This window comes from Strix uralensis, chromosome Z (assembly GCF_047716275.1).
Source record: "Strix uralensis isolate ZFMK-TIS-50842 chromosome Z, bStrUra1, whole genome shotgun sequence".
In the NCBI taxonomy this organism is placed as follows: Eukaryota; Metazoa; Chordata; class Aves; order Strigiformes; family Strigidae; genus Strix; species Strix uralensis.
Genome location: NC_134012.1, coordinates 35,667,391 through 35,695,013, shown reverse-complemented (window position 1 = coordinate 35,695,013; position 27,623 = coordinate 35,667,391). Strand labels below are relative to the sequence as shown.

Genomic DNA, 27,623 nt, shown 5'->3' with positions numbered 1-27,623 from the left:
TTCAAGGTCTTACAAGAGAGATCTTCCCCATCACTGTTTTTACAGTTTTCATTTGGCCATTGATTCCCCATTGGTGATTGAAACTAATCATTGACACTGACTTACACCATATTCTCTGCTTGGAAAATGAAGCCTGAGGGTCTAGTGACTTTACCTGTGACTGTTTTGAACTGTGAACATGCTATTCCATAGTAAAAGAAACTTCCAAATGTTTCATGTTACTGTCCAACCAACAAAACACACAAGAGCTGCTTAACAGAGACAGATTTTGTTTCTATCAAGCTGGGTGTTGCAAACTGATGAAAATGCAGCCGTTGGCTCAAAGAGATGCTAGGTAAATGTAAACTGTATTGACAAATCAGTTTTAAAATTAATTGCTAAATATATGGCTTGCTCTTCTGGCAATCTGGGAGATGTTGCCATTTACAGGAACTTCAGAAACTGGAATTTTTATATAATTTTGTGTGTGTTGTAGCTAGAGGACACAATGATTTATTTATTGAAATGTGTCAGAAGAATTTTTTCTACCCTTAAAAAGAAGTGTATGAATACAAGTATATGTAAACAGTGAGGATGCAAGTATTTGCAGAATCAAGTGGTACAGTTGATAGGCATTAAAAAAAATGGTGTAGACCATAAAAGACCTGGAAATATATATATTTTTTGCAGGCCCTTACTTGTCTTATACGTGGTTCTTTTTTTAGTTAACTTACAGCTCTGTCTTGTTGTTATTATATTAAAGATAAATATTGTCCCTATGTGTGACAGTGGCAGTAGATTTTCCTTTGATTTCAGTCCCTCCTTGGATGAAATTACATCTGTCTTTGTGTATACTTCAAACATGTTCTGCCAGACACTGACTGTCCTATCTTAGCTGAGTTGGACATTGTATGTTGTAAATCTGTGCAGTTGAAATAGTGCTTTTAAATATGTGTTGTAATGATTTAATGAGACATAAGTTTGAAGATCAAAACTATTTAAATTTGAAGGTTGTGCAGAGGAGGAGGCCTGGGAGAACAAAAATCTTTTTCTGATATAGTAGGATGGAAACTCCAGCTTTATACCAGTAGGGGCAGATTTATTCTGTACATTGGGAAAAAAACCCCGCTTGAATAAAAAGAACAGGCTGATAAAGCCTGTGCTTTAGTTTATAAAAACAAATAAATATATGTATATTATATTGTATCATGTATATTTGTGTTCTTGAGTATAGCTAAAGGACAACTTCCCAGGAAATAATGCTTTCCTTTAGAATTGCTGTAGATTTTCATAATTTTTTTTAAACATTCTTATTGTAACCTACATCAAAAGGGCAGCTATGGTTCTTCTGTCTGACTATACATATGCATTATAAAAAAGTGAGTCTACTGTAATTACCAGTTTGCAGAGCGAATTCCTGCAGGGTTTGTACTCACCCCATTAGTAAAAGAGATAAGTTGAAATGTATTAAAATTTCACTGTACAACTGGGAGTTTTTGTTCACAGTAAATGTGGTAATGTTTCTTCATTGCTTGACTGTTTGTGTTTAAATTTAGGCAGTGTGCCCAACAGGGACAAAATTATAGGATAAAGCTATGTATAAAAGAAAATCCTTCTGAGAAAACCAATAACATTTTTTTTCTTTTTTCCCCCTTTTTCTTTCTTTGTTTTCTGTCTTTTCTTTCTTTTGCTTCTTTTCTTTTTCTTGCTTTTCTTCTCTCTCTCAGTAAGTGGTTATATATATAATCATGCTCCATTCTGGCTAAGGGAAAACATTTTATCTATTTCACACTTACTGGAATTCTTGTCTCTCATACTTAAGCTGAAAGGCGTAAGGGATATGTTAGCAAACCTCTGTGCAAAAATTACATGGCTTTGTTTTTGGGAAGTGTTGAAACAGCAAAATTTAGAAGATAAATGAATAAAAGAAATACATGTTTAGTGAACAACATTCTCTAATGAAGAGAAAAATTTTCACCTGTTAATCTGGCATTTTGAGGGAAAGAAAAAAAAAGCGTTGTGTGGTCTGTTTGTTCTTACTTGCTTACAGTATCAGTTTTGTGGTTGACAGAGTTGGCCACTGAAGGAACAGGGAAAGATTGAGTCTGTAAATAATTTAAATAAGAAGTTGTTGCTTTAAGTTATAACTTAAAAACATGGTACATGGTACAGAGTATTGATCTTGATGAGATAGAAAATATTATTTTCTTTTTATAAAATATTAAAACTTTTCTAATAAATTTTAATTCAGTGCAGTTATTTTCAAAACAATAAAATCTTTTGTTGTAACTTTTTCATGTAACTTCTGTACAACTCAGAATTATCCTCACTGGCTAAAATGCAGTACAGTGCAGTCTAATTCCATGTATTTTTGTCCTGTTTTCAGCTGGAATAGAGCTAATTTTTCTTCTTGGTAGCTAGAATAGTGCTATGTTTTGGATTCAGTATGAGATTTGATACGAGAAAAGTGTTGATAATGTACTGATATTTTTAGTTGTTGCTAAGAAATCAAGGACTTTCCAACTTCCTGTGCCCTGCCTGTGCACAGGTGTACAAGAAGCTGGGAGGGAGCCTGGCCAGAGCACCGGACCCAAACTGGCCACTGAAATATTCCATATCATGCAACGTCATGATGAGTATATAGGTGAGGGTTGGCAGAGAAGCTCACTCTGCTCTTCCAGGATTGTGGTTTCAGGATTCTTCTCTTTTCTGGGACTGATAGCCAGGAACAGGCTGGGTATCAGTCAGTGAGTGGTGAGCAATCACACTGGCATCACTCATTTGTATATTCTGTTATTACTATCACTATTATCGTTATTATTTTAATTTTATTTTATTTCAATTATTAAATTGTTTTTCTCTCAACCTATGAGTCTCCTTACCTTTACCCCTCCAATTCACTCCCCCATCCCCTGGGGCAGGGGAGGGTGAGCGAGCAGCTGTGTGCTGTTTGGCTTCTGACTGGGTTTAAACCATGACAATTGTTTTATCCAGACTGAAAGCCCATCATTTAGAATCCAGAAAGTAGTAACATCTGAGAAGGTAAACAAAACCCTGAAAAGTGAAGTCTTCCTGAAAAGTAGATTAGACAATAAACAATTCATTTGTGGTATTTTTAAGGAGAATTTCTGAATAAATGAACAGAAAGAAATACCTATTTCCAGAGCCATGCCGTATTTTAGTTTGTTTAAATCAGATTTTGCTTATTCTTTTGATTTACAGAAGAAAAAGGTAGAAAATAAAAAAAGCTGACTACTGATATTTTTGTGTGGACATTTATGTTTTTCTAATAAGGTTCCGTATTTATTTGTTACAGGTGATATGTTTGCATATTTGTATGTTTTCACTAGTATTTTTTACTGGACAAACTGTAACTGTTCAAGATAAAATGAAACTAGTCTTGAGAACATGAGTTATTTATCTGATGTTCTTTAAGACTTTAAATGTTCTCATCATCTTCTGATTAATTTGTAGAGAAACAATACATGGATATAAATTTGATTTAAAGGATGTGATATTTGTTTAATAGATTTAAATAACTATTTTTGAACCAATTATATTCTATTGATAAAATCTTTTTTGGATTACTGATCCAATAGTCCATGTAACGTGACAAAAGTATGTTGATTATTTCCTTCCACATGCATGCTACATCCACAGGCTCAATGTCTTTTTTATGACACACCAGGAAAAATTTCTTTTTGGGGCATGCTTTATTTAGTTTTAATTTTCACATCACAAGTTTCAAATGTTATTGGTTTACATAGTTTCTTCTGAAAAGATTTGCTGTAAGGAAATGGAACTCTGTTGTGAATAACAAGGTTGATATCACAGTATGGGAATCTCAGTATACTTATATAGTTGCCAGCAGAGACTTTTTTTTTCCCTGCAGAGGTGTCAGTAAGGTTTATAGAAAGAAAAATGGTTTTACTTTTACCAGCAATGGTAAATAAAATTTAAATTTTTCACTTTGGAGAATGTTTTTCTTTTTTCATATAAAAGCAATAATGTTGTGTGCAGGGATGGTGTAGAAATAGTAAACCCATCAGTTCTTCAGTTCAGAAACAGAGAATCATAGAACCACAGAATGGTTTGAGTTGGAAGGGACCTTTGAAGGTCATCTAGTTCAACTCCCCTGCAATTATCAGGGACAGCTTCAACTAGATCAGGTTACTCAAAGCGTTGTCCAACCTGACCTTGAATGTTTCCAGAGCTGGAGCATCTCCAACCTCTCTGGGCAACCTGCTCCAGTGTTTTACCACCTTCATTGTAAAAAAATTCTTCCTTCTATGTAGTCTGAATCTACCCTCTTTCAGTTTAAAAGCATTACCCCTTGTGTTATCGCTGCAGGCCCTGCTAAAAAGTCTGTCCTTGTCTTTCTTATAACCCTCCTCTAAAGTATTGAAAGGCAGCAATAACATGTCCCCAGAGCCTTCTCTTCTTCAGGCTGAACCACCCCAACTCTCCCAGTTTGTCTTCATAGGAGAGGTGTTCCAGCCCTCTGACCATTTTTGTGGCCCTCCTCTGGACCCACTCCAACAGGTCCATGTCTTTCCTGTGCTGAGGACTCCAGAGCTGGATCTCAGCAGAGTGGAGTAAATGATTGGTTCAGGGTGGGCAGGGCAGTAAAACCAGTGGAAGCAACTTGCCTCCTGTGCTCTCTCAAGGATACCATAGTTGTGCATACTTGAGGTGAGGAGCTGGGTGGAGCTAGCAGTGTGAATCTCTAGAAGAGTCATGTGTAGAGAAGGGTATGTGAGGCTTTTTGCAGGTGTGTCCATTGGTCTTGTTGGGTATCTATCCAGCACTGGCCGTTGCCTTGACAAAGTGCATGGCTGAACTCCAGTGACTGACAGTGTTGGTCTCATAACATGAATCTAGTTTTCATCTATAAGAACAAATGTCTACATTTGCTAACATGCTTTCAGGCGTAGGGAATCTCATTCTTAAATCAACCATGTGTTTTTCTTTGAATTTTAAGCAAAGAAACACTTGTCAGTCTTAATTTTTTCAGTGCAAACAACTTTGCCTTTGATGCCTGGGAACCTCAGGCTAGTTTTACATGTTACAGAAACATAGGGTGATATTGTACCTGCAGTCTTTGTAGAATATCCTGTTGGCAGCACTGCGAGTTGAATGTGTAGAATCAGGATGAACGTGGCCTCCAGAAAGTTCCTAAAAAAAACCAAAGCTATTTTACATTATATTTTTTTCCTCTAGGAAAGTCTAGGTAGCATTCCTTCACACAGGTTTCCACTTTTTGAAGAATCTAAGGTAGAATAGAAGAGTGATTCCTAACTTAAATGCAACATTACAAATGAAATGTTATTATTTTTCCTTCTTTTCATACTCCCCATTCATTTACCAGCTCTTTCTCAAGAAGAGTTGGAAATGGTTTTCTAAAATGCTTAAACGCTAGGTTGTCCTTAGCACCTATCATGTTGTATTAGTAACTGTTTTCTTGAATGCCACAGAGAAATATAACAATATTAGTACCTTTCAAATTGTATCACTGAAAATAAATGCAAGTAAGAAACAATACTAATATAGTGTGATGTGAAATTGCTAATAAAATACTGCAATGCAGTGAACTATTCAGAAGATATTTGAGTATCTCTGAATGGGAGAGAGATCAGAAACCTTGTTGCATTGCATGGATGTTTAAGACCATTCAAATGCAAAGTATAAACCCCCTTACTGTTTTTTGTTTGGCGCAATGGATTATTAGGCTGTTAGGTATTGAAGTTAAAAATGGTCATCTATCAATTAAGGTTATTTTCTCTAGGTGATTCCTGTGTTTAAAATTACTCATTTACCAATGGCAAACCAACCTAAAGTTGTATAATTAAAAAAAATCTGTTAAAATTTTTGTGCCAACAGAAGAAATAGTAATGCTTCATGCTTCTACCTTACCTTCTGTCCTCATATTTTACTGTGTTATGGGTGCAGTTCATTAGTCTCATGTCTGAAAATGGCAAGTAATATCTTACCCAGTTTTTACAGATTAGGCAGTTAGAAATGGAGTGGTTAAGTGACTTAACCAGTGCCACACAGTGCATCAGTGGGAGTGGCACACCCACGATCAGAATCGAGGCATTCCCCCTCTTTCTATCCAGAGTTCTGGCTGCAGAATTACCTATATAAAAATTATAGGTAAGTTTAACAATCATAATTTTTATACCAGAATTACATGATGGAGACATTGGGTCTCTCTGCAGAGACAGAAATACTTCTGCATGTATACTTTTCATTCTGTAGAAAGTACGGCAAGCACTTCCAGTTGCCAGAAGTGAAAATATACTTTGGAAATTAACTTAGGAAAGGTGTAGTGATTTCTGTCTATCTGCTTTTCTAATATTATTAGAGATTTTTTCTCCTTTTTTTTTTTTTTTTGTGAGTTTCCCTGGGGAGGAATGTGTTAACTTGAAATGAACTTTACAATCTCATGCACTGTGATTTTTATATAATCCAAACTAGTACAGGTTCTATGGGATTACTAGTACAGGATTCTAGTACAGGATTACTAACTAAATAAATTTATGTAGAGTACATACTCATTCAGCCTTACTGATCTTAATGCAGCTGTAAGGAACTGCACTTACTTATCAGTTTGCTGATTTGAAGTCTCACTAAAAATATTTCACAAACACTGGACCAAATCATCCTCAAGCCTCATGCTCCTGTGATTGGTAACAGTGGATTTAGATTGTGTGAGCTGTGTAGGATAAATGTATGGTCGATGCTTTAGACAGATAGATGGAACTTCCATGCAGAGAGTGAGTATAGTTGACTCTGTTATGTATTCAGGTGCACAGTGACCCCTTATATCATAGATGGCTTGATAGGAGACATTTCTTAAATACCTTTTTGTACATGAGAAAGATGAGGCAAGGACATTAAGAGCAAGGTTCTGATAACACTGCCCACTGTGTAGAAGCATGTAGCGGAGACTTCAGTAAGACACTATTTAACCCACAAGACTCATGAAGCCTCATCACAGGTTACATTAAGAATTTTTGTTAGATTTACTATTGAAATTCAGGATAAAGGAAGTTGAAAACTTACCTATCTCTCCAGAATGTTGCATCATTTTAAACTGCCTCCATCTTTTGTGGTCACTTGTAAGAACTCCAGAGGAAGAATCGTATCTCTTCTTTACGTGTTCTTCTACCATACTGTGATCCCTTTCGTGATAGGTTATTGCTTTTTATCTCCTGGAAGCTCTGCAAAACAGCCAGACAGATTGATTTTCCATTACTGCTATAGGCTGTTTCTATTAATATGTGAATAATATTTACTTATTAGATGTCATTAAATCTCCCAAACTACGTTAAATGAATATCCTTGGTCTGGGGGAAACCCACAGAAGTCAGGTCTAACATCTTTTAATGTTAGCCATAGAAATTTATGCATAGGTGTACTAGACCACATGCTTTTATACTCAGCAAAGTTCCCTTCTTTCCACATTACGCTACAGGAAGAAGATCACAAAGACAGCAGCAAGATATTTCTGAATGTTTCAGTGTCAGTTAAAAAAACATTAATTTATTCCTGTATATGTGTATTTTGTTTTAAAACCTTAATAGCATTGCTTTAGGATTTATGGAATCAGTTGTGTAAACTATTTAAAATGATTCTACTGAAATCCAATACATTTCCTCCACAGGTCCTCAAGAGCCGCTGTAATTTTGGTAGAAATGCAAGGAGTGTTATGTTAGGAACTCAGTGGAAGGGATGTATAGAAGTATCTGAGAACTCATGTTACATGCAGACCATTGACATGGTAGAACATAATGGCACTTTTCAAGAAGCTGTGGAAAACCATGTTTTGTTGCTTACTTAAGGGCCTTAACCTGCAAGTTGTCATCTAAATACACAATTGCCTACTGGCTGGTACAGGGGGAGCCTGTATCTGCTGATTTTACTGTTCTGCTAGCTATGCAAGGTTATTGGTTTCTTTTCCTTTATTTCTGCTTCCTTTCTTTCTTGGAGGAGTTTCTGAGGAAAGCCTTAGTGAGGAAAAAATTCTGTTTCTTTCCCTACAGAATACTGTAGTACACAGAGTCCCATTACATAAACTTGTTAGCAATGTGTTGTGAAGGTGGAATTACCGTGCATAACTTCTGGAATGCCTAGCAGTACTCTTTCAGAAGCATTTTCTGGCAAAAGTTAAGCATTGCTACAGCCTTGGATTTTTATGCCTACTTTTTAACAGGTTTGAACAATGGCTACAATATTTAGCTTCTGCACCCTCACCCAGAATCTTTTTATTATCCCTACTCCCCACCTCTATCATATTAAGCAGTAACAGATGTCCAACCACAGTTACACCAATCCACGGTGCTACCTACAAGCACACGAGCTACTGTACTTTTATCCTCTCTGTACCTTAAAATCCTGCCACTGGGGAATGGAGGGGCTGCATTAAAGCTTTGGATTCTTAGATGAATCTATTCTTCTCCCGCTGCTGTTCTGGGTCATTCCTGAGCCTGTTGCACAAACTGTCAGTAACTTGTACGCCTAACTTAAATGCTATTGAAAACCAGTAGAAAGATACTGGTAATAATTCAGATGCATATCCTTGCAAGGTTCTGTACATATGTTGGTTGCATTGTGAAGGTCTTTAAAGACAATGCTTTCTTTTGTGTTAATGAATGTTAATGTTCCATCTGTGTGTGTAGGAACACCCACTATTCCTGGCATCTTGAATCTTCTCTCTGCCAAGTTACACAGGTTTAATGATGGACATTGTAGTGATCTGAGGTAGTTACAATGATTCTGGATTAACTGAGTAAAGTGAAAAATGAATCTTTGAAATAAAGACTAAATTCTACTGAAGATTTTCAATAGCCTCCATCACTATAGAATGCCTCAAAATTTATGTTGTGTTTACCCTGACAACAACACTTACTATCATTGTGTCTGGTTATTGTTTAGGGAATGTAGGCATCAAAGTAATTTGCACAAGATCATGCCAGAACGTGAACTAGAATATGAGGTTTTCTAGTCAAAAATGAGCATCTTGCAGCTTGAGGTGTTATCCTTATCACTCAGAAGTATGTATGGGATTCTCAGTGATGGGATGGGAAACTACTGAAACCAGATTACAACGTGGCATCAACACACCCTTTACAGAAAAAGTGGCCAAGTAAGGCCAATCTGAACGTTTTGGCCATACTAGTTATCTTTGGAGTTTCTCATGCCAATCCATATTACCCTAGAAAAATGTGTAGCTCTTTTTGCAGACCTTTCAGATTTAGTTATTTGAAGAACAAGCTGGCATTTTCATGTTTCTGAAATGTTTGCATGAATTTTTTTATGTATAAAACATAGAAATCTTACTAATTAGTTAATCTCCTTCAACACTTCACACCATCAAGACTCTCTTTAACTCAGGGAAGAGGAAAAGAAACGTGAAACCTCTAAACTTTTTTTCCCCATCTTATAATTTATAATGCCTATATGGATCATTTTTGAATGTATGTAATAAAACTCACTCTTAGGCTGGAACATTGTATTTCAAGTTCAAGCTGAATCCAATTTTTACAGGCAACCTGTTAACCTCTAGGCCAAAAATAGTTAGGGTTGTAATGGAAATGCTGATGAGCCTTAATAAAACAACTCTACCAAATGACACAGTTTCATCTAGTATGTATATATACACTATATTACCCTGTTACACATACTGTAAATGACGCATGAAGAAAAAATAACATCAAATACAACAAATGTCTGTCACATTGGTGCAGGGATTTAGAAAAGGTGGTGAATGAGAGAAAAACTTTTATGATAAAATAAGAATACTATTTTGTAAGCCCTTCTTCTTGCAGTACAATTAATTACTGAGTTCATTAATTAATGAACATATTAGAGAAAGAACACCGTTACTGACCAGTGGAGACCTGATATATTACTGAGTCAATAAACTATTGAACATGAAACAGGACCTTTCAGGAGAATTTTTTTCTCATAACCCACAAACACATATATTATTCTTGCACAGTCAGCAGTTCTTTGGTACCCTTATATTTCATATTACTAATTCTTTTAATCACGCATACATACAGCAGTGTTTTATAACCTAGCTAATGAGTAATTGGACAGGTGACATTGGGACTGAGGCCTTGAAGTGTCAGGCATAATAGAGCAGGGTATTTTTTTTCCTTACTAGGTTTTTGAGAGTAAAAGATAGTAAAAGAGCAGATAGGATAGGAGGAAGGGACTTTTGTACCAGATATTTGTCAGAGAAATACAGATTTTAAGTGGATCCATGAAGTATGACTTTGAATTGCCATCTGATGCAGATAAATAAGTAGAGATAAAACATTTAAAATAACTGAACCTTTTTCATTGTCAGCAACCAAGGAGTTTAGCTTAGTCAAGCTAAAGTTGAATATAATTTTCTTTAAGTCAGTATAGTTAAGGTGATTTTTTTGGTATGGAAGGGGGGGTGGGGGTGAGGGGGACATTAATTGTTTGGAAAAGGCAAGAGCCTTCATAATACTTCAGTATCTACGTGGCCATAGGTACCAATCACCCTTCCCCCACCTTAGCCCCCAAGTAATCATTGATTGCATCTAAATCTATAGAGATATCTTTTCCTGGCAACTCTGGTAGTTACAGTAGATTGTTAATCTGTGAATGATCAGAATAAGCCTCTTTGTCTCAGAAATCTCCATGCAACTTACATCTAAATGCATGCCATAAATTTATTAGTAGCAGTTTGAAGTGCACAGGTCATCTTCTACACTATTTAAAAACATATGTCTGTTACACATTAAAAAGAGTCTCACTCAATTTGTATTCACTTTTCTGTGGATGTAACTAGCCCCTGTCAAAGTAAGCCTGTGTATTTATTAAAATAATTTTTAAAAGGGAGATGAGATATTAATAAGGTGCATTATTTAAGCAAATTTTAGATCTTTTCATGGGACTTGAGTTTTAGCATCATTGCTTTGAAATAGTTTCATCTTTTGCAAAACAGAGAGATAGATGTTTGACAAACAGGAAGTGCTAAGAGGTAAAGGGCTATGCCTAGATACTGGAGAAAGTAATAGATGCAAAGGAAAGTTACAGGATGTTTTATGAACCAGTCCTATTCTTGTTCCTCGATAATTTTATCTTCTTTTGGAAATACATCGAGTCCATGACTCCTTTCTGTAGCAGAGTTATATCTTATGTGAACCTCAAAAAGAAAACTTGAGAATAACCTGTATATACCATGGGGGAATGGGAATGAGATCTGTAGTTTTCCTTCTTGTATGTTTTTGTTTCCTCATTTTACTTTTGGTTTTAATCAAGCTGATATGCTGCTATGTTAAGACATCACTAGTAATATTTTCCTTCAGGCAGTTGATGAAAACCAGGAAATTTGTGGAACACCTACAGAATCTTCATCCTACCACTTTTTTTCCCTAAAGGAAATAGAGCAATTCTTCTAAAGACTTTAGGAATGTATTCATCTCCATGGGAAAACAGACTATGTTATTATTGAATAAGTATTTTGGTTGTCATTGCTCAGGGATACTGATGTATGTTTTTGAAAGAAAATTAATCTTTACTTAAAAGAATGAGCAATGCTTTGAATGTTGGAAGGCTCTTTTTTTTCTGTACAAATACCATTCTAGCCTTCACAACAAATTTGTACAAGAAGAAAGAAAGACATTAATATGTGTTTTCTGTTTCTTTTTCCAGGCCATCCGCTGTACACTGGTGAATTGCACATGTGAATGTTTTCAACCAGGGAAGATTAACCTGAGAACCTGTGATCAGTGTAAACATGGCTGGGTGGCACATGGTAAGAAATGTCTGTTTGGGCTTGTCACCTCTATTCTATGCATCCTTCCCAGTATCTTTAAATACTCAGTGCTGTAGTGATATGTTTGTCTGTACATGCATGTGCATGCACTCTGGGTTTGTGCATGTGTATGCATGCACAGGATTTTTTTACAGCAATTTCTAGGATGAAAAAGTGAGTCTGTTATTCTGGCAATAGTTTCAAGTGCCACTGGACTTCAACAGCTCATGTACAGCTCAAAAGAATATTCTACCCTCCAGGAAATAATGTAGTTCCAGCAGGGCTTAGCAGAAAGGCAAGAAGTTTATAGTATGGTTGCACAGTAGAGTTTGCATTGCAGGGAAGCATCAGCCAGTAAGTCACTGAGCCTAGTGGAAATTCAAACATACCAATGTCAAACTTTCAGAGCTTGGATGTCAGAATGAAATTAGTGTATCCTATACGGATCAACAAAAGTGTGCATATATGATCTGTGAGTTGAACCTCTCTTCCCATGTTTAAATAGCTAAAGAAAGAAAGGGTGGATTAGAATGCACAGATCCTACGTACAGGCATCAAAATACACTTAGAGACCTTCCATTTTATTTATCCTTTACTATTTTGTGTGTTTCGTGGGTTTGTTTTCCTTGACAGTCTTGATTAAGCCATGCATGAGAAAGAGCTGTATACACAAGTAGATGGCAAATAAGGAGGATACCTAAAATGGTTTAATGAAAAAAAAAAAGGGGGGGGGGGGAGGGAAAAAAGAGAAAGAATTAGTGTTGGAGATTTCTTCTCATGGTCTAGGCTATTGGCAAGCACGGTCTTCAATCCACACTTCTGCCAGACATTCAGTGGATTATATTTTATAAATTTTATTTTGATGACACCTCAGGTGGAAGCTTAGTACTTCCCTCTAAAGATGCACTTGATCTCTATTTATTTATTTCATGTCTGTGTGTATCTGTGCCTGAGTATGCTGACATATGGCAAGTGTGAATGCTCAACAAATTCAACAGCGTAGACTGCCAGAGAAGTTTTTAAAACATTCACATACATGGAAAGGAAGGCAGGAATGCAGGTACCATGCAGTCCTGTGTCACTGCATAATAGTATATACAGCCTGCCTAGAAATACCCTAACACCACCAATCTGGTAGCTGGTTGCAGATTTATTATATACTAGATTCTCTAGGGACACAGCTTATTTTCGCTCCTCTTAATTCCCAGAAAGATATCTTTAGTCACAGTATAACTGGACTCACATTTCTTGGAAGGATTGCTAAACCTTGCAAAATTTGTACAGTTCAGGCATGCTTCAGGCTTTGTGTAAAATCATCATCTGAGGTTTTGCCGATCCACAGATAGGGAAGACTTGTCTAGCTATTTTCCAGGGTGTCCTCCTTTTGAGTAATAGAAATTAGGAGTCTAGCACTTAGATTCTGGCATATGGACATCCCGCATTTTCTTTTTAACCAGCATATCTTAGAAGAGTGTGATCAGATTTTCCTGATAAATTCTTCCCTGTGAGGTGGCTGAATTCAAAATCAGAATATATGACAGTAATCCAAGATTACCACAGTGTGTGTAATAGAAATGTCCCTGGTTTAAAAATCCAGAAAGTTGAAAGGTGAATGTGATAATTAGGGATATACCACCTGCTCCTGTACCTGAGTGCTTAACATTCCAAATAGAAAACTTAATACAGCTATATGTTATTAGAAAGTGTTTGTTTTACTACTACACCGAGTGAAGAATGCTCTGATTTACTTTTTTTAGTGCACTTTGTGTACATTTGTCTGGAGTATTTACATTTTATGGCGGAGTGAGACAAGTCAGATATATGTTTCATATACATACTCAAAGCACAGGCTTATAAATTACTTCCTGGAAACTATGATACATCTGCTTTAATTCTTGATCTTAGCTGTTTTCCAGGATTTTGAGGGCAGCATTCAGGAGACTGATCAATGCATTGCACTGTAGCATCTGGATTTCAAAATAACCGAATCACGTTGTAGTTCGGAAGTGATTTTCTTGAAACCGTTAGCATGGTACTTTCCGAAGTTGTTCCTTGAATGCAAATAGTATTTCCTGATGTTTTAATTAAAGGGTTTCCTTCTGATTTTTATTAATGAATTTCAACACAGGTCTCTGACACATAATGTAGTGCTTTACTGAATGTAATTATCAAAGAATAGGTGTTTCCAACAGGAATTACCGTGCTTATTCAGTTCTGGTAACTTAGAATCAGAATTAAATGAACAGATCAAAACCAGCTTAGATCTGCAGTCTTCTCATGCTGTACTTGACTAATCTGTGCAGAGTTAATTCATGTTAATAACTGCCATTTAAAATGTTGGAATTCTTGGAGTGAGGAGGAAAGGGCATACGGCCACCACAGTATTACTGCACTTAGCAACTGCTGGCCTGTTTCCTACTGCTGGCCTGTTTTCTTTTTTCCTGCTTCCATTGTCTTTCTTACATTTTTCCTCGCTTACTTAAAATGAGCTGTGCATGTCTTGAAAGGAAAGGTTTCCTACAAGTTCAATCTCTCCTGTCTGGAGTTGCTAACAGTAGGATTGTCAATATATGAACAGATTCATCAGAGAAGTTCTTCTGTGGCAAGATAAATGTTTCTGTTGGCAAAAGTTCAGTTTATCGAGTTTTGACCCTGCACCCCTGTGCTACAGTGGTAATCCTACCATCAGTGTTTTTAAGGCTAAAGCCAAAAGCTGTGTAGAGCATAGCAGCTTTCTGTGGTACAGCTGTGCATAATAGAAAATGGGTTATTGGTGTGAATGTCTGGATATTTTAAGGGATTTGGATAACTGGACTGTTTTAATTTGTTTTCGGCTGAAGCCTGGTTTTCATATTGTTAGCTTGGGTGGTGATTTATTTTCTAAAACAAAAAATAACTGGTTTAAATTGGATAAGCCATTTCCTAGGTCGTAAGCAGGCAAACAGGTAACAGTTAGATGTTCTTCCTTCTTTTTTTTTAATGGTTAAGATACTTTGTATAGTCCATATGGTGAAAAATAAAATCTCATTAAAATCTTAATAGTCGTTTTTTTAAAGAAGAATTTATTTTAACACAGGCAATTTCTATTTTGTGGCGTTTAAATAATGTAGGAGTAAGATGACTACAAAATATTAAGACTTTCTTGAGTGCTGGAATTGGTTTCTTTTCCTGCTATTTTTGTTGTATTAAAAGTAACATACTATACTATGAAGATAGTCATGACATTTTACTGGCGTTAGCACAAAATCACTTACTCAAACTTTATTGGAAATAATGAAAAAACACCACTTTATTTGCCACCCACTTCTAGCAGAGGTATCTTAGCCTATAAGGAAAGAAATTAAGCAAGTCTGCAGTAAAAAGATGTTGATTTCATTGACTTTGAATTTTTCCTTGTATGCTAGTCATTGATGTCAGAATAACAACTACTGTACTGCTAGCAGAAATACTCTTACTATACCTAGTCCAACAGCTTAAAAGGGCCAATGCAGTATCAAAGGGAAATACAGTCTACCTTCTCTCATAACCATTTTATCTAAAAAGGTGTGCCAGGGTGACATATGTCATAGTGGACTAAAGCTATTATTTATGACATTCGTTCTATTTATTTTAGTTTCAGTATCTCAGACTTAACAGTGATTTAAAAAACCACAGTATAGTAATACTATTAAGTTTGTCTGAAATCATTGTCACCTTGTTTCAAAGAGAGTGAGAACATTAGAAATAGTAGTTCTCTGTCTTGCCCTCAAACTGGTAAAACTCAGACAGCAGCAGCATGTTTTTCAGGTGTTTTTGGTATACTGTGCATTCTTGGACTAGTTGAATTTCATGCTGTTCAATCTACTCTAAGAAATGAAGTATCCTGTGAATTTATTCAAGTAGGCTTTAGTACCTCTCTGAGGTATGATGAGGCCACATATGGCCCCATCTCCAGTCCAAGACTTGGACAGGTCTTTTCTCTAGTAACTTTGAGATTAAGTTCCTTTTGGTTTTAATGAAAACATTAACTAGTAGATTTTGGCACATCGGGCAAATTTGTTACTCTTTTTCAGTTCTAAAGCAGCCATCCAGTGAAAACTCATGTTCAGAGACTTGCTGTGTGGGTTACACTTTCACCTTGTGAAGGAAGTTTTCTGCTGCCAGTATTTATATAATGCATGTACTATCTTGCTGTAAATGAGACTAACAATGAAAACAACAACCTCCACTAGAAAATGGAGAATGTCATAAAGTCAGATGCATGACATGACTGTGACTTCTTCATTCAGAATGGTTGAGAATTCTGAATTTCTATATGGTAGTTCATGAAATGATCAAGTAGTAAGAAACATGAAGTGAGAACAAAAGAAAGGAGAACAAGTGTAAATAAATAAATAGAAGAAGAATGCTGTGAAATTTTGGAAATCGCATTTCTCCCTTAGCCTGAAGTTGCTGAAAGGACTTGGTTCAGGAAGAAGTTTTTAAATGTGAGCTGCATGGGAATCAGGTAGGAAGGAAGAGGAGTGCTACGCTGAAATAAAAATCAGCAGGGGTCCTATATTTGCCTCTGTCCAAATCTGTTAAGTGAAAGAAATCCAGATTTGCAAAGTCAATCATCTCTAACAAAACCAAACACCAAACCACGTCACAGATCTTAAGAGTGTCCCTAAAAGCTGGCAGAATTGCCATGTTGTTCTTTACTTCAAAATGGAGATAGTAGAGAATAAATACTAAAAAAGGAAAGGAGGAATGTAATCCTACTGTTATAGTTTACTTGTAAAATAATTGGGTTATTTTTCTGTTGTTCCATAGGATATAAAAAATAACGACAATTTTAGTGTACTGAACATACTTGTTTTGTTCTATTCAGTTTATTTAATTCTTTAAAGTGGTTTAAAATTACTTGAGAACATCATAGATTTCCTTTTTTTTTTTTTTTGTTACATAGAGATTTTTTAGCAAAGAAATTATCTACAATTCATTGATAACAAAGGCTAGTTCTTCATGACTTTAAAAGTAAAACTATTTTAGATCTAGCCTGGGTCTTCTTGTCTTTCACTGACAAAATAATTTAAATCCATCTGTTAACATCCCTTTGACCCTGAAGGCTGAGGTGTATTTTTCATTACTCAGTTGCTTCCAGGAACTTTACCTGATTAACATTCATTACTGGTAAACACTATTTTAAGGCCCCCCTTCTGCCAATGCCATGTCTTTTTGCCTCCCTTCAGCAGTGATTCCCAAAGCGGCCAATGCAGCATGGAGAAGATGCACTCTTTTATCTTGTGGGTACTCTGACCTAGTATCTGGTTTTAAAGCCTGCACACTGGTAGGATGTAGTGTTTGCTTTGGGGTACTCTGAGATCACCGTTGAATGCAAGTCAAACTAAGGTAAAAGCAAATGAGAATATCCAAGTACTAGGGCATCCAAGACAAATAATATTGTTTCAAAGGTTTATAAGACACAAGTGACAGAAAGGAAATAATGCTTAGTTGCCCCAAGATCGAACAGAAAGCCTTCCTTTTCCATCATTGTATTCAGCTGATACTTCAATAACCATATGGTCAAAAGTTTAGTCCTCGTGCAAATTTGACATCCTCAGGTGTCAAGTAAGGTTTTCCATGGGAGTAAACCACAGGCTCTAACTTACATATGTTCACACTCATACCTCCTTGGATTTCCCTGGGGGTCCATTCAGAATAAATTCTTTTTTCTCTTTTTCCCTGACACATCCAGGACATTTTAACACAATTGGGAAGATTAGGTCTTTCTTCCTCTCCCCAATTTTACTGGTTCACAGCACTGAGTTTTAATATGCCAGTGTCTCTTGGATGTGACCAAGTGAGATTACCCCTGTCCAGACATTAAGCAGTCAACTAAGAGCTGCTCCAGTGCCTAGTAATCCCTAAACAGATCATGACCCATTCTAAAGCATAGTGCCCTTTTCTGCTGGGTTGTCCTATATTCACATCTCAAAAGTGAAGCCCTATCTCATCAATAATGTTTTATTGTCTGAAAAACTTTTGATTTACTAATCACACTTTGTACTCCCACAGAACTGGTATTAATACCATCAGATACCCATTGACAACTCTGAGATATATATAAGGCCACTTTTATAGCTATGATCTCCCTTGCCTAGCTGTAGAGTGCCCAGAGAGGTTTAGACTAAAGGTATTTCAAAAGTGCCAAGATACTGTTATTTGGTGCCCATCATTACTGAATTTATCTTTTACAGAGAAGGCTTCATCCCATTTAGTACACACAATACCATAGGATAAAACACTAGGAGGTATCTTGGACTTGATGTCTTACCCTCTCTTCTTAAGGAGAGAATGCAGTAAGGAAAAAATAGACTTGCTATGTGCAAGATGGAGCAAAGGCAATAAACCAAATGATTTTTTAATTCCCACTTGGAATTCCTCTTTCCAGACATAGTAGAGGCTGATTTTTGGACAGGTAGTCAGTGAAACCCTTGATCTTGCCCCCTTAAGGGTGGTGATAGGAAGTTCACTACATGGCATAGTTACAGATAGGAGCAAAAGAGTGGTGCTCACTGCTTGATTGTCAGATGAGCAGAATAAATTCTGTGGTACCTGAGAGTGCAAATCACCAATGGATTTATGGGGCACCAGCAGTGGACTTCTGCAACACGCATCCACAGTTCTCCAAGATGTTTAGGTGACATTACCTGCTTACTTGCCTCTTTTAACACCTATGCTGCTGCACATGAATTGCTGTGATGTGCTAACCACTTTATCATTTTATTACAACATAAATTTTTATATCTTCTTAACGATCCTACAAGAAGCTTAATTGTTTATAGGAACATCTTAATTAACTAGAGTTCACTAGGTTAAGCAGAACACGAATTGAAAGAGCTCTAAATGAAACAAACCCTACCACTCCATCCCATATAGCTTCATAAGGTTAAAATGGGATTTGACTGCAAGAATAAAAAATTCATACTGCTTTCAGATGTTACAAAGTGATGATAATACCATGGGTAACTTTACCTGAGCTTTCTGTTTTGCAAATGTTAAATTCAATGGAAAAAACATATTTTAATTTTTTTTACATACTAGGAAGAATTTTGATTTGAGCTGTAGCATTATGAGGAAACTTGCCCCAGATTAATTTAGCAGACAATAGTGTTACTTTATTATCCCATTTCCATCTGGATTTTAGAAATAGAAAAGATAATACAAGAAATGTATAGCATGAGTCTCAAAGACTCCCCTAATTATATTCTAATTGATTACAGCCAATTTTTCTGAAGTATATTTAACAGGAGCTTTGTGAAATGGTCACAGTACATGGGTTGGGGTGGGAAAGACTGATGCTTATGAATGGTAGAACTAGGTGTCTGAACCATTCTTTCCAGGGTCTGAATATTAGGACAGCAGCTTTTCCTGGGAAAACTGAGGTGGTTTAGCACATGTGGGAGGGTATTTCATAGGCTTGAATCAGTTACCTCCTAGACTGAAATACCACCATGGTCTTAGCTTGCCTTTGTGAAATGCCTCTACAACACAGCACTCCATCCAAACAGAATGATGTTAACAGGTGGGCAGGGCCTGCTGCATTTTCATTACAGTTTTCAAGGCTGCATAGAAGATGCCATAGGTTGCCTGGAGAAGTGGTGAAATTTTCCCCACTGTAAATATCAGAGACTCAGCTTCACAGGGCCAGAGATAACATAATCTGACGTCCTGCTTTCAATAGAAGGCTGCCCTAGACAATCTGCAGAAATCCCTTCCAACATAGACTTTCTGTGAATCTGTGAATCACAGTTAATGGAATTTGAGGTGCATTTAGATTAAGATGGAAATCCTCCAAATCCAGACCACAATCCAGGACTTGAAATGTGCTTCTGTCTCACTGTAGTCACAGTATGTCAACCAGATGGCATTAGGACCATTTAAGATACATATTAACTCCTATCTCATCATTATTAAGGGAGAGAATATTTTTAAGAAGGTGTTAATGGCTGATTGGAAGGAGGCATTTGGCTTTGGAGACAAGAGATACAAAAGACTGAAGATTAATAACTAGTCAAGGTAATAGAAATAATTTAGTGGCTTCCATTACAAATTGTAGATTTCAACAGTGACACTGTCAATCCATGTGTCAAGGAGCAGCAAAAAAAGTGGAGATGCCCAGCAAAGAGGTCTAAGCCAGGCATCAAGGGCAACTGCAGCACTGGCTGTGCCTGCACCGTGGGCACAATTCCTTGAAGTCTGATCAGGGTAGACAGAACCAGGTGCTGGTAACTGGTCTGCTGACAACTTCAGGCATGGAAAGGGAATAAATCAGGTCAAGGGTCCATCCACGGGATCCAGTCAGTAACAAAAGAAGGTGGGGCCAGAGACACGGCTGAAGACCAGGCTGTAATTTGGGTCTCAGGGTCATCTAGAAGACAGGACAACAGACCAGCACCTACAATGTACCTGAGATAGGGAATGAAGGTCCAGGCCTGAGCTTTAGTAGGGGTCTTCAGGCTGGAGATCGGAGAGGCTGGTCAGTGCAGTGAAGGACAGTTGGTGCACTCAGGGCTGTGACACCATGGACTGATCAATAGTTGCAGAAGGGGACAGATGATAGCAAAACACACAAAAGCAGCTGTGTGGTGGGACCTCACATGATTAATCTACATGTGTTTCTCCGTCAGGGTAATTGTGAGTTCTGAAGTCCCCCTTCACATAGGCACAAACGCACACACTGATGGAGAGGACTGTAAGGTCCAAATCCCACAGACAGAAGAGGTTCTGTCTCATCTCCCTACTGTGGTCCCCATAGTCAGGTGTCTTCATTCATGCAGTATTCCCATGCAGAAAGTGTCTGGTAGCCCAGATGTTTTCCTGAGAACCTGGAATGAAGGTCCTTTATAGCTTGTTCCTTTGAACAAATTAGCTATCGACAAGGAGGAGGGAGAAAAAGCCTACCACTTTATTTATTTAAGGGGTCAATTCTGAATTAAAAACATGCTACTGAGGTACCACTACGCAAAGTTAGGTCTAACCTTCATTTTTAGGAGAAAGCATTTTGGGGGGGTTTTTTGTTCTTTTCCTTTTTTTTTCTCTGTAATCATGTTTTCCACTATTGAAGAAAAAGTTTTTTGTATAGAAAAAAAACATAAAAGAAAACACCTGTTTGGCTTGCAGGAATTGGCCAGGGAGGCTCTTTTCCTGACAGGCCAAAAGCAACCAGCACAGGGCCCCTTTAAAAAAAAAGTTGGGATTTTTTTTTCCCCTATTTCATGTGAGCATTGGCAGAAACTCTGACAAGCAGTTCTTCATATTTTATTATGTTCTTGTCTGGCAGAATCTCTGTCAGGCAAAAACCTTGTCAGCGGAAAACCTGTTGTAGGATCAGAGGAGACAAAAACAGGTGTCACAGAGGCAGTCAAAACTGAAGGAAAAAAAAGATTAGGCTAAAGAGAGAAAGGCAGACAATTACATTAATGCCATTGCTTTTATCTTATAGATGTGTGTTATTATCTCGGGGTGCTGAGTGCGCAATTGCCTCAAAGAAAAGTAGACAGGAGACAAGGGGAAACTTGATAGTTATTAACTGAAGAGGCAGTGTGTCAAAGCTGGATGGGGTTCAAAGTTTTGCAAAGGGATAAAAAAAATTGCAGACAGCAAGCAACGTCTGTGAACAAACTGTGGTTCTGCTTTCGGCTACATAAACCTAGTAGCAATCTAAATGTTTCAACTTGGAATCAGATCATAGACAGAAAAATTAATGAAAGTTTTCATTCAGACTTTTTTTAATAACATTTATTTTGTGTTCATGCAACTGAAGTGCTGGGGGTTTTTTTTGATCTGTTATAGAAATGTTGTTTAGAGCATGAGGCATGGTGAGGCATGAAGACATCAGTTTAGTTGCTGTGTTGTTTGGGTTTGAAACACCTATTATCAACACATGTTTAATTTTAAAATGCTATTAAGAATCCTTTTACTAAGTGTGAACATCTGTACATGCAAGCTGTAAATTAGAAGATCACATATGTGTCCCTCTGTCAGAGACTAAATGCATTTGGCAAATGGTTTCTATTATTAGCTTTTAAATACAGTAAAAGGCAGAAGGAAAAGTTGGTTTGGCCTGGGAATCAGAATATGCTTTACTTACTCTTCTTCCGTGATCTTATGAAATCCAGTGTCTTAGTGAACATTTCTCTTCTATCTGGATTAAACTGTGAAAGGGATGAAGACAGAAGTGAAATGGAGATCGCCAAAGGATGCCATGTTGTAGCTGGAATTTACACCCAGACTGATTCAGGATGTTCACCTACCCATATAAATGTTAATGTCCCATGCTCTCTGCACTTGTGCCAGGTGTGAGTGGGATAATTTCATACTTCATGAAAATATTTGAGCCATTCAATAGACACTGGAAAGCTTTCTTGTCCTTAGTCACTTTCTAAGCATGATATTTTTGAGGAGCAATTTTTTCCACCTACAAAATGCACCACATTACACCATGTTACAGGTGGTATTAAATCTGCATCCTGAGGGATGCTAGCTTAGACAACCTCTTATGACTGCAATAGTTTGCCTTTCCCTACAGCATTTTAGTAATTCCTAAGCTAACTTCTGTTCTTGAAAGAATTGTTACTTCTTTTTCTGTGGTTGATGGAAAAGAAGAAAATCTTCAACTCTGAAAATGTGAAGCTGTTCATGTTCACCACTAAAATCAAGAGCAAACTACAGTGCTCCACATTGCCATTAATAATACTGTATCTGTTTTACTGTATTCAGCATGCTGGTTTTGCAACAGTATCATGGAATCTTTTTATGTTGGTATTGTATATTTAGTCTGTCTGCCAATTTCAGTTTCTCTTGCTGCAGTGGCCCAGTTACTTAGATTAAAATAATGTCTGGAAAGCTCCCTGTTATTGTCTGAACACAGACTACATAAAATTTATTTTTCATTTTCCTGTTGACCCTTGAACAAATCTAGTAATCTGGAAAGATGATGATGTTTATAAAATTCTGTATTGTCATGCGTATGTGTGTATGCACTCCAACTGTATCTCTCTTTGGTAAATTAGAGAACTGCCTAGAGAGCATGCAAGAAAATCTAGAGTGGGACTGTTGCAGAGCCCAAATTTAAAACTGAAATGGAATGAGATCCATAATGACCTGTACATTGCGGCCTACTGACTCTTCTCTGTGGTCTGAGATGCAGAGCCAGGCAAATCAGCTGAGAGAAAGGGTTTCACTAGACCTTCTCATACCTTTCTAGGATACCTAAATATTTTTCTAGGATCAGGAAATTAGCAAGAGATATGTGTATTTACAACTCCAACTGCATTAAAACTAGGATATTTAAAATTATTTTATATTCAGTAAAGGCAAATGTCATGTTTTTATTGTAGCTATTCAAAAAACAATATGAGACCTCTAAAGTACAAAATTCATCACTGCATACTTGTATTTCTTTTGCTTAACAAAAATGGAATCCACTCAGAAGTATGACTTAATTTGGTTGACCTTGTACATGCATGTTGGGAAGGAAGGTGTCTAAAATCAATGAGTAAATTTGCATAGCTGAGCCTATAAACTGGTCACAGTATAGATGAATTATAGATGAATAAAATTATATTTTCTGTTTTTTGATAAACTGAACAAGTATTTGAGCCTCATTTTAATGTATCTTTTGTACTTAATCTCCTCAGAATTACACAGGGTCCCAAAACTCCAGTAAAATATAAATGGTGAACTGGATTTCCCCTCCCTATTTTACTGCATTTAAAAAAACCCAAAAAACACAACACAAATGAAACCTAAAAGTTTGTTCATTGATCTATTACAAATAAGTCCAATTTTTTTCTGGAATTTTGCATAATAAGAATACTGCAGGCTGTAATGTGAAGACATTGTATCAAGTTCAAAGTTCTCTTTAGGATTCAGATTATACGGAGCAAAGTCTCTCTAAAATGTGGGGGATTTTGTTTACTATTCAAGAAGTTAAAGAGTGGATAAACCAACATGGGGAGGTTCAGCCTTGACATTAGGAAGCATGTGTTTACTGGGAGGCTGGTCAAACACTGCAACAGGCTTCCTAGAGAGCTGGTTAATGCAGCAAGCCTGTCGGTGTTTAAGAAGCTTTTGGACAATGCCCTTAATAATATGCTTTAACTGTTGGTCAGCCCTGAAGTGGGTCAGATGATCGTTGTAGGTCCCTTCCAACTAAAATATTCTAAATTATCTAAATTATTATGATGCATACTTGATACTTCAAAGTTGCGTAAGTTTCAGAGTTTAGGTACTGAAGGGTTTCTAATTCCTGTATTAGTTATCCAAGTAGACATTTTTGGGTGTTGAAGGCAATCTTTTCTAATGTCTTCTACTTCTTCATCATCCTCTTCTGCCCTCCTTTTTTAATAGTTAAAATTTCTGAAACAAGTACTTGAAATTTAGAATTCACCATGTAAATACTACCCAGCTGTATGTTATAGTAAAACACAAGGGTCTTTTTAGACTGTTCCACAAAAATTTTGATTACTCAGCAAGTGTGTGATTTTAAGATGCATTAGATCTCTTCTTACTCTATCAGTGAATGCCTTTCCACTCACACTGAGCTAAGAATTGAATTGGCCTGTAAAAGGTACCCATCTTAGTTAAGCACCTAGCTAAACCCATTGTAGTCATGTTTTCAGAAAAGATTGTACAGGTTACAAACAAAAAGTCACAAACATATTAAGACTCTTCTGGGTGAACTTTTGAGCCCACTGAAAGTGTAAGAAGTATGTAATACTTCATGTTGCACCAGGAAGGGACTTTTAATGTGTGGTTTATGATGTTTAGTCACTGATATCTCCTTAATAGGGACACATCTGTTTATGTCATTTTTCAGGTACGATAAAGCTCATTCTTTTATATAGCATGTTTCATCTTGAAGTCTCCTGAGCACTTACGAAATCATACATTGTCAACTATTTCCTTAGCAATGTCTTTTAAAGAAACAAGATAATTTTTCTAAACTACAGATTATAGTAAAAGGTTTCATTCTCCTGCCAAGTGCAAGGGGTTTCAATAGTCAATGATCCAAAAGAATTTCAGATGCTTACCATACTATTATTTCTCATATGGGTGCAAGTGCATTTCCTTTCTCTTCATGTACAACTTTTTCCTTTTTTTTTTTTTTTGGTCTGTAACATGAGGTCTGTCTTTCATTTGCAAATGTTCTTACACACCCATGCAAAAATATATGCTTTGTTGTGTTGTAAATTACACATTTCAGTGCATATCCTGACTTGTACTTCAAAAGGATAAAATTCACTGCTTATTTGTTTATTACACAATGTGCAGAATATGGTCACAAATCAAAATTGGAGATAATTTCACTGCCACTTGGAATGTTAATCCAACACTGGACTAACTCTTATTTGTGTGTATGTGTGTTTTGAGAAGCAGATGTCTATAGACAATGTTGCTTGAAAACAAATATTGCAGATAAATGGAATGGTACAGGATATCTTGTGAAAATTTCTGTCTGCTCATCAAAGAGTGTGCTTAGTAATTTAAATGGACCTTTTTTATTTCTTATTTCACTTATATTCCATCTCGGCCTTTCCAAAGTTATTATCCTCAGAGTGGTCACATTATATGAAGCGAATAAATGTCCACAGAGTTTTGTAATCTCATTCTAGCTATTAGTTTTATAATCCACCCAATAGTCTTTAGATAAAGACGACTTACAGTTATTCTCACTTGGGCCAAAGTAGAATCATGACCTTAAAATCTTCAGCAAGCCAAGTCTCTTTAGCTGGAAGAACTTGCTTTCCCTCACTGCAGGCATAGGGTTTACTGTTAAGTAAAGAGAAACAAAAATAAATAAAAAGATATATTAGAAATACAGTATGGTGCAGTGATTAAAAAGTATTGAATATTCATAAAATATTCATTCAGGTCTTGACTCTGGTCTGAATTTGTGTAAACTTGGAGAAGCCAGTTAACCTCTTTGGACCCTATACTCATTATGTAAGACTGAAGGTGGAAAGCTCAAGGTGATCCAGATCCAGATTATTTTCATAGTTTGGTAGAATGTGTTACAGCTATTAATACTAATATTAGTTACAACATTCTTATTGAGAGTAATAGTTTTTTTTAAAAAATTATTAACATTTTACTTTATTTTACACTTTCCAAATGGTTTCTCTGCCCCCCAGGTACACATATATACATAACAGCACACATACAGCACAGCCTACACAGTAATAAAATCAATTTTCTAGGCTTTTCTAGCTGATTACTTTGATGACACATCTGTTACAGTATTAGCAAAATAACCATGTTACAAAAATATCATTCATAAAAGGGGGAAAAAGTAAGAAAGTATTTGACCTGTTTAAGCTTCAATCAAATCCCATTCATTAGACTTTGTAAATAAATCAGTCCCATATCATGAAGCCTATATAGCTGAAGTACTTTGGAAGAAGAGCTTTTGGAAGAAAAATCCCACTCTTCACATTTTGCAGTATAAATGTCCTGCAGAGAGACGCAGGACTGCAGTCCCTAGGCTTGCCAATTCCTTATCTTTTTTGAATGTTAAATTAATATTTAAAGCTATTTATTCAAAGTTGACTTAACCACTAGAATAGGAAAGATCAGACAAATCAGTTGCAAGAAATGAAGTATGAGGAAACCAGAACTCTTTGACAAAGTATTCCTTGGAGTAAATGTGTTGAATGAAGCCAGTGAGTAAATGATAAGGGCCTTTGCGCTCTGGATGTAAGAAAGCAATTTATCAAGAGTACATGAACTCTCCAGTGACCATAAACCAAGAAGAAACCAAAGTACAGGAGAAGAAGTCCCTATAAAATTATTTTACATGCTCAGAAAGTTTTGTTTAAAAAAAGCAGTGAGAAGCTTAGCTGCTGCAACATAGTCCATAAAATGAAAAGAAAATTAAATTTAAACATTGATACTCAGTAAAGTGTGTGATGTCATATGCAATTCCATCATATTTAACTTCACGAGAGGATAAGAATTACCTTCATCCTGCAAACCTCCCCTCCTCTCATCTCTAAATTATTCACGTCACAGTGAATAATATGAAATCCACACAGAAGGGTAAAACAAACTAGCCAGCTCAAGTAGCAGTGAATTCATGATAGAATTTATGGTAAATCGGGGTACTAATTTTTAACATGGACCTGTTGGAGTGGGTCCAAAGGAGGGCCACAAAAATGATCCGAGGGCTGGAACACCTCTCCCTATGAAGACAAACTGAGAGAGTTGGGGCGGTTCAGCCTGAAGAAGAGAAGGCTCTGGGGACATGTTATTGCTGCCTTTCAATACTTTAAAGGAGGGTTATAAGAAAGACAAGGACAGACTTTTTAGCAGGGCCTGCAGCGATAACACAAGGGGTAATGCTTTTAAACTGAAAGAGGGTAGATTCAGACTACATAGAAGGAAGACATTTTTTACAATGAAGGTGGTAAAACACTGGAGCAGGTTGCCCAGAGAGGTTGTAGATGCTCCAGCTCTGGAAACATTCAAGGTCAGGTTGGAAGGGGGTTTGAGCAACCTGATCTAGTTGAAGATGTCCCTGATAATTGCAGGGGAGTTGGAATAGATGATATTCAGAGGTCCCTTCCAACCCAAACCATTTTGTGATTCTATGATTCTAGGAATCATCCATGTGATATTTCTCTGGAAATAAGTGCATCTGTATCCTGGTTTGAGTGAGTGTCAGGTTCTTTTTGGTAGCAGGGGAGGGGGCTACAGCAGTGGCCCCTATGAGAAGCTTCCTGAAGCTCCCCCGGCTCCAAGTTAGACCCACCTCTGGCCAAAGCCGAGCCAGTTAGCGACAGTGGCTGCGCCTCTGTGATAACGTATTTAAGAAGGGGAACCT

At 36.8% G+C, this 27,623-nt stretch overlaps 1 protein-coding gene across 1 annotated transcript in view; it reads left to right on the top strand.

Annotated features, from left to right (window-relative positions):
* The window catches only part of BNC2 (basonuclin zinc finger protein 2), a 233,054-nt gene that overhangs the window by 107,713 nt on the left and 97,718 nt on the right, over positions 1-27,623 (top strand). Inside the window, exon 3 of the mRNA XM_074855944.1 lies at positions 11,674-11,776. Coding sequence (XP_074712045.1) covers positions 11,674-11,776 — 103 coding nt within the window. The remainder of the gene's footprint in view (positions 1-11,673; positions 11,777-27,623) is intronic.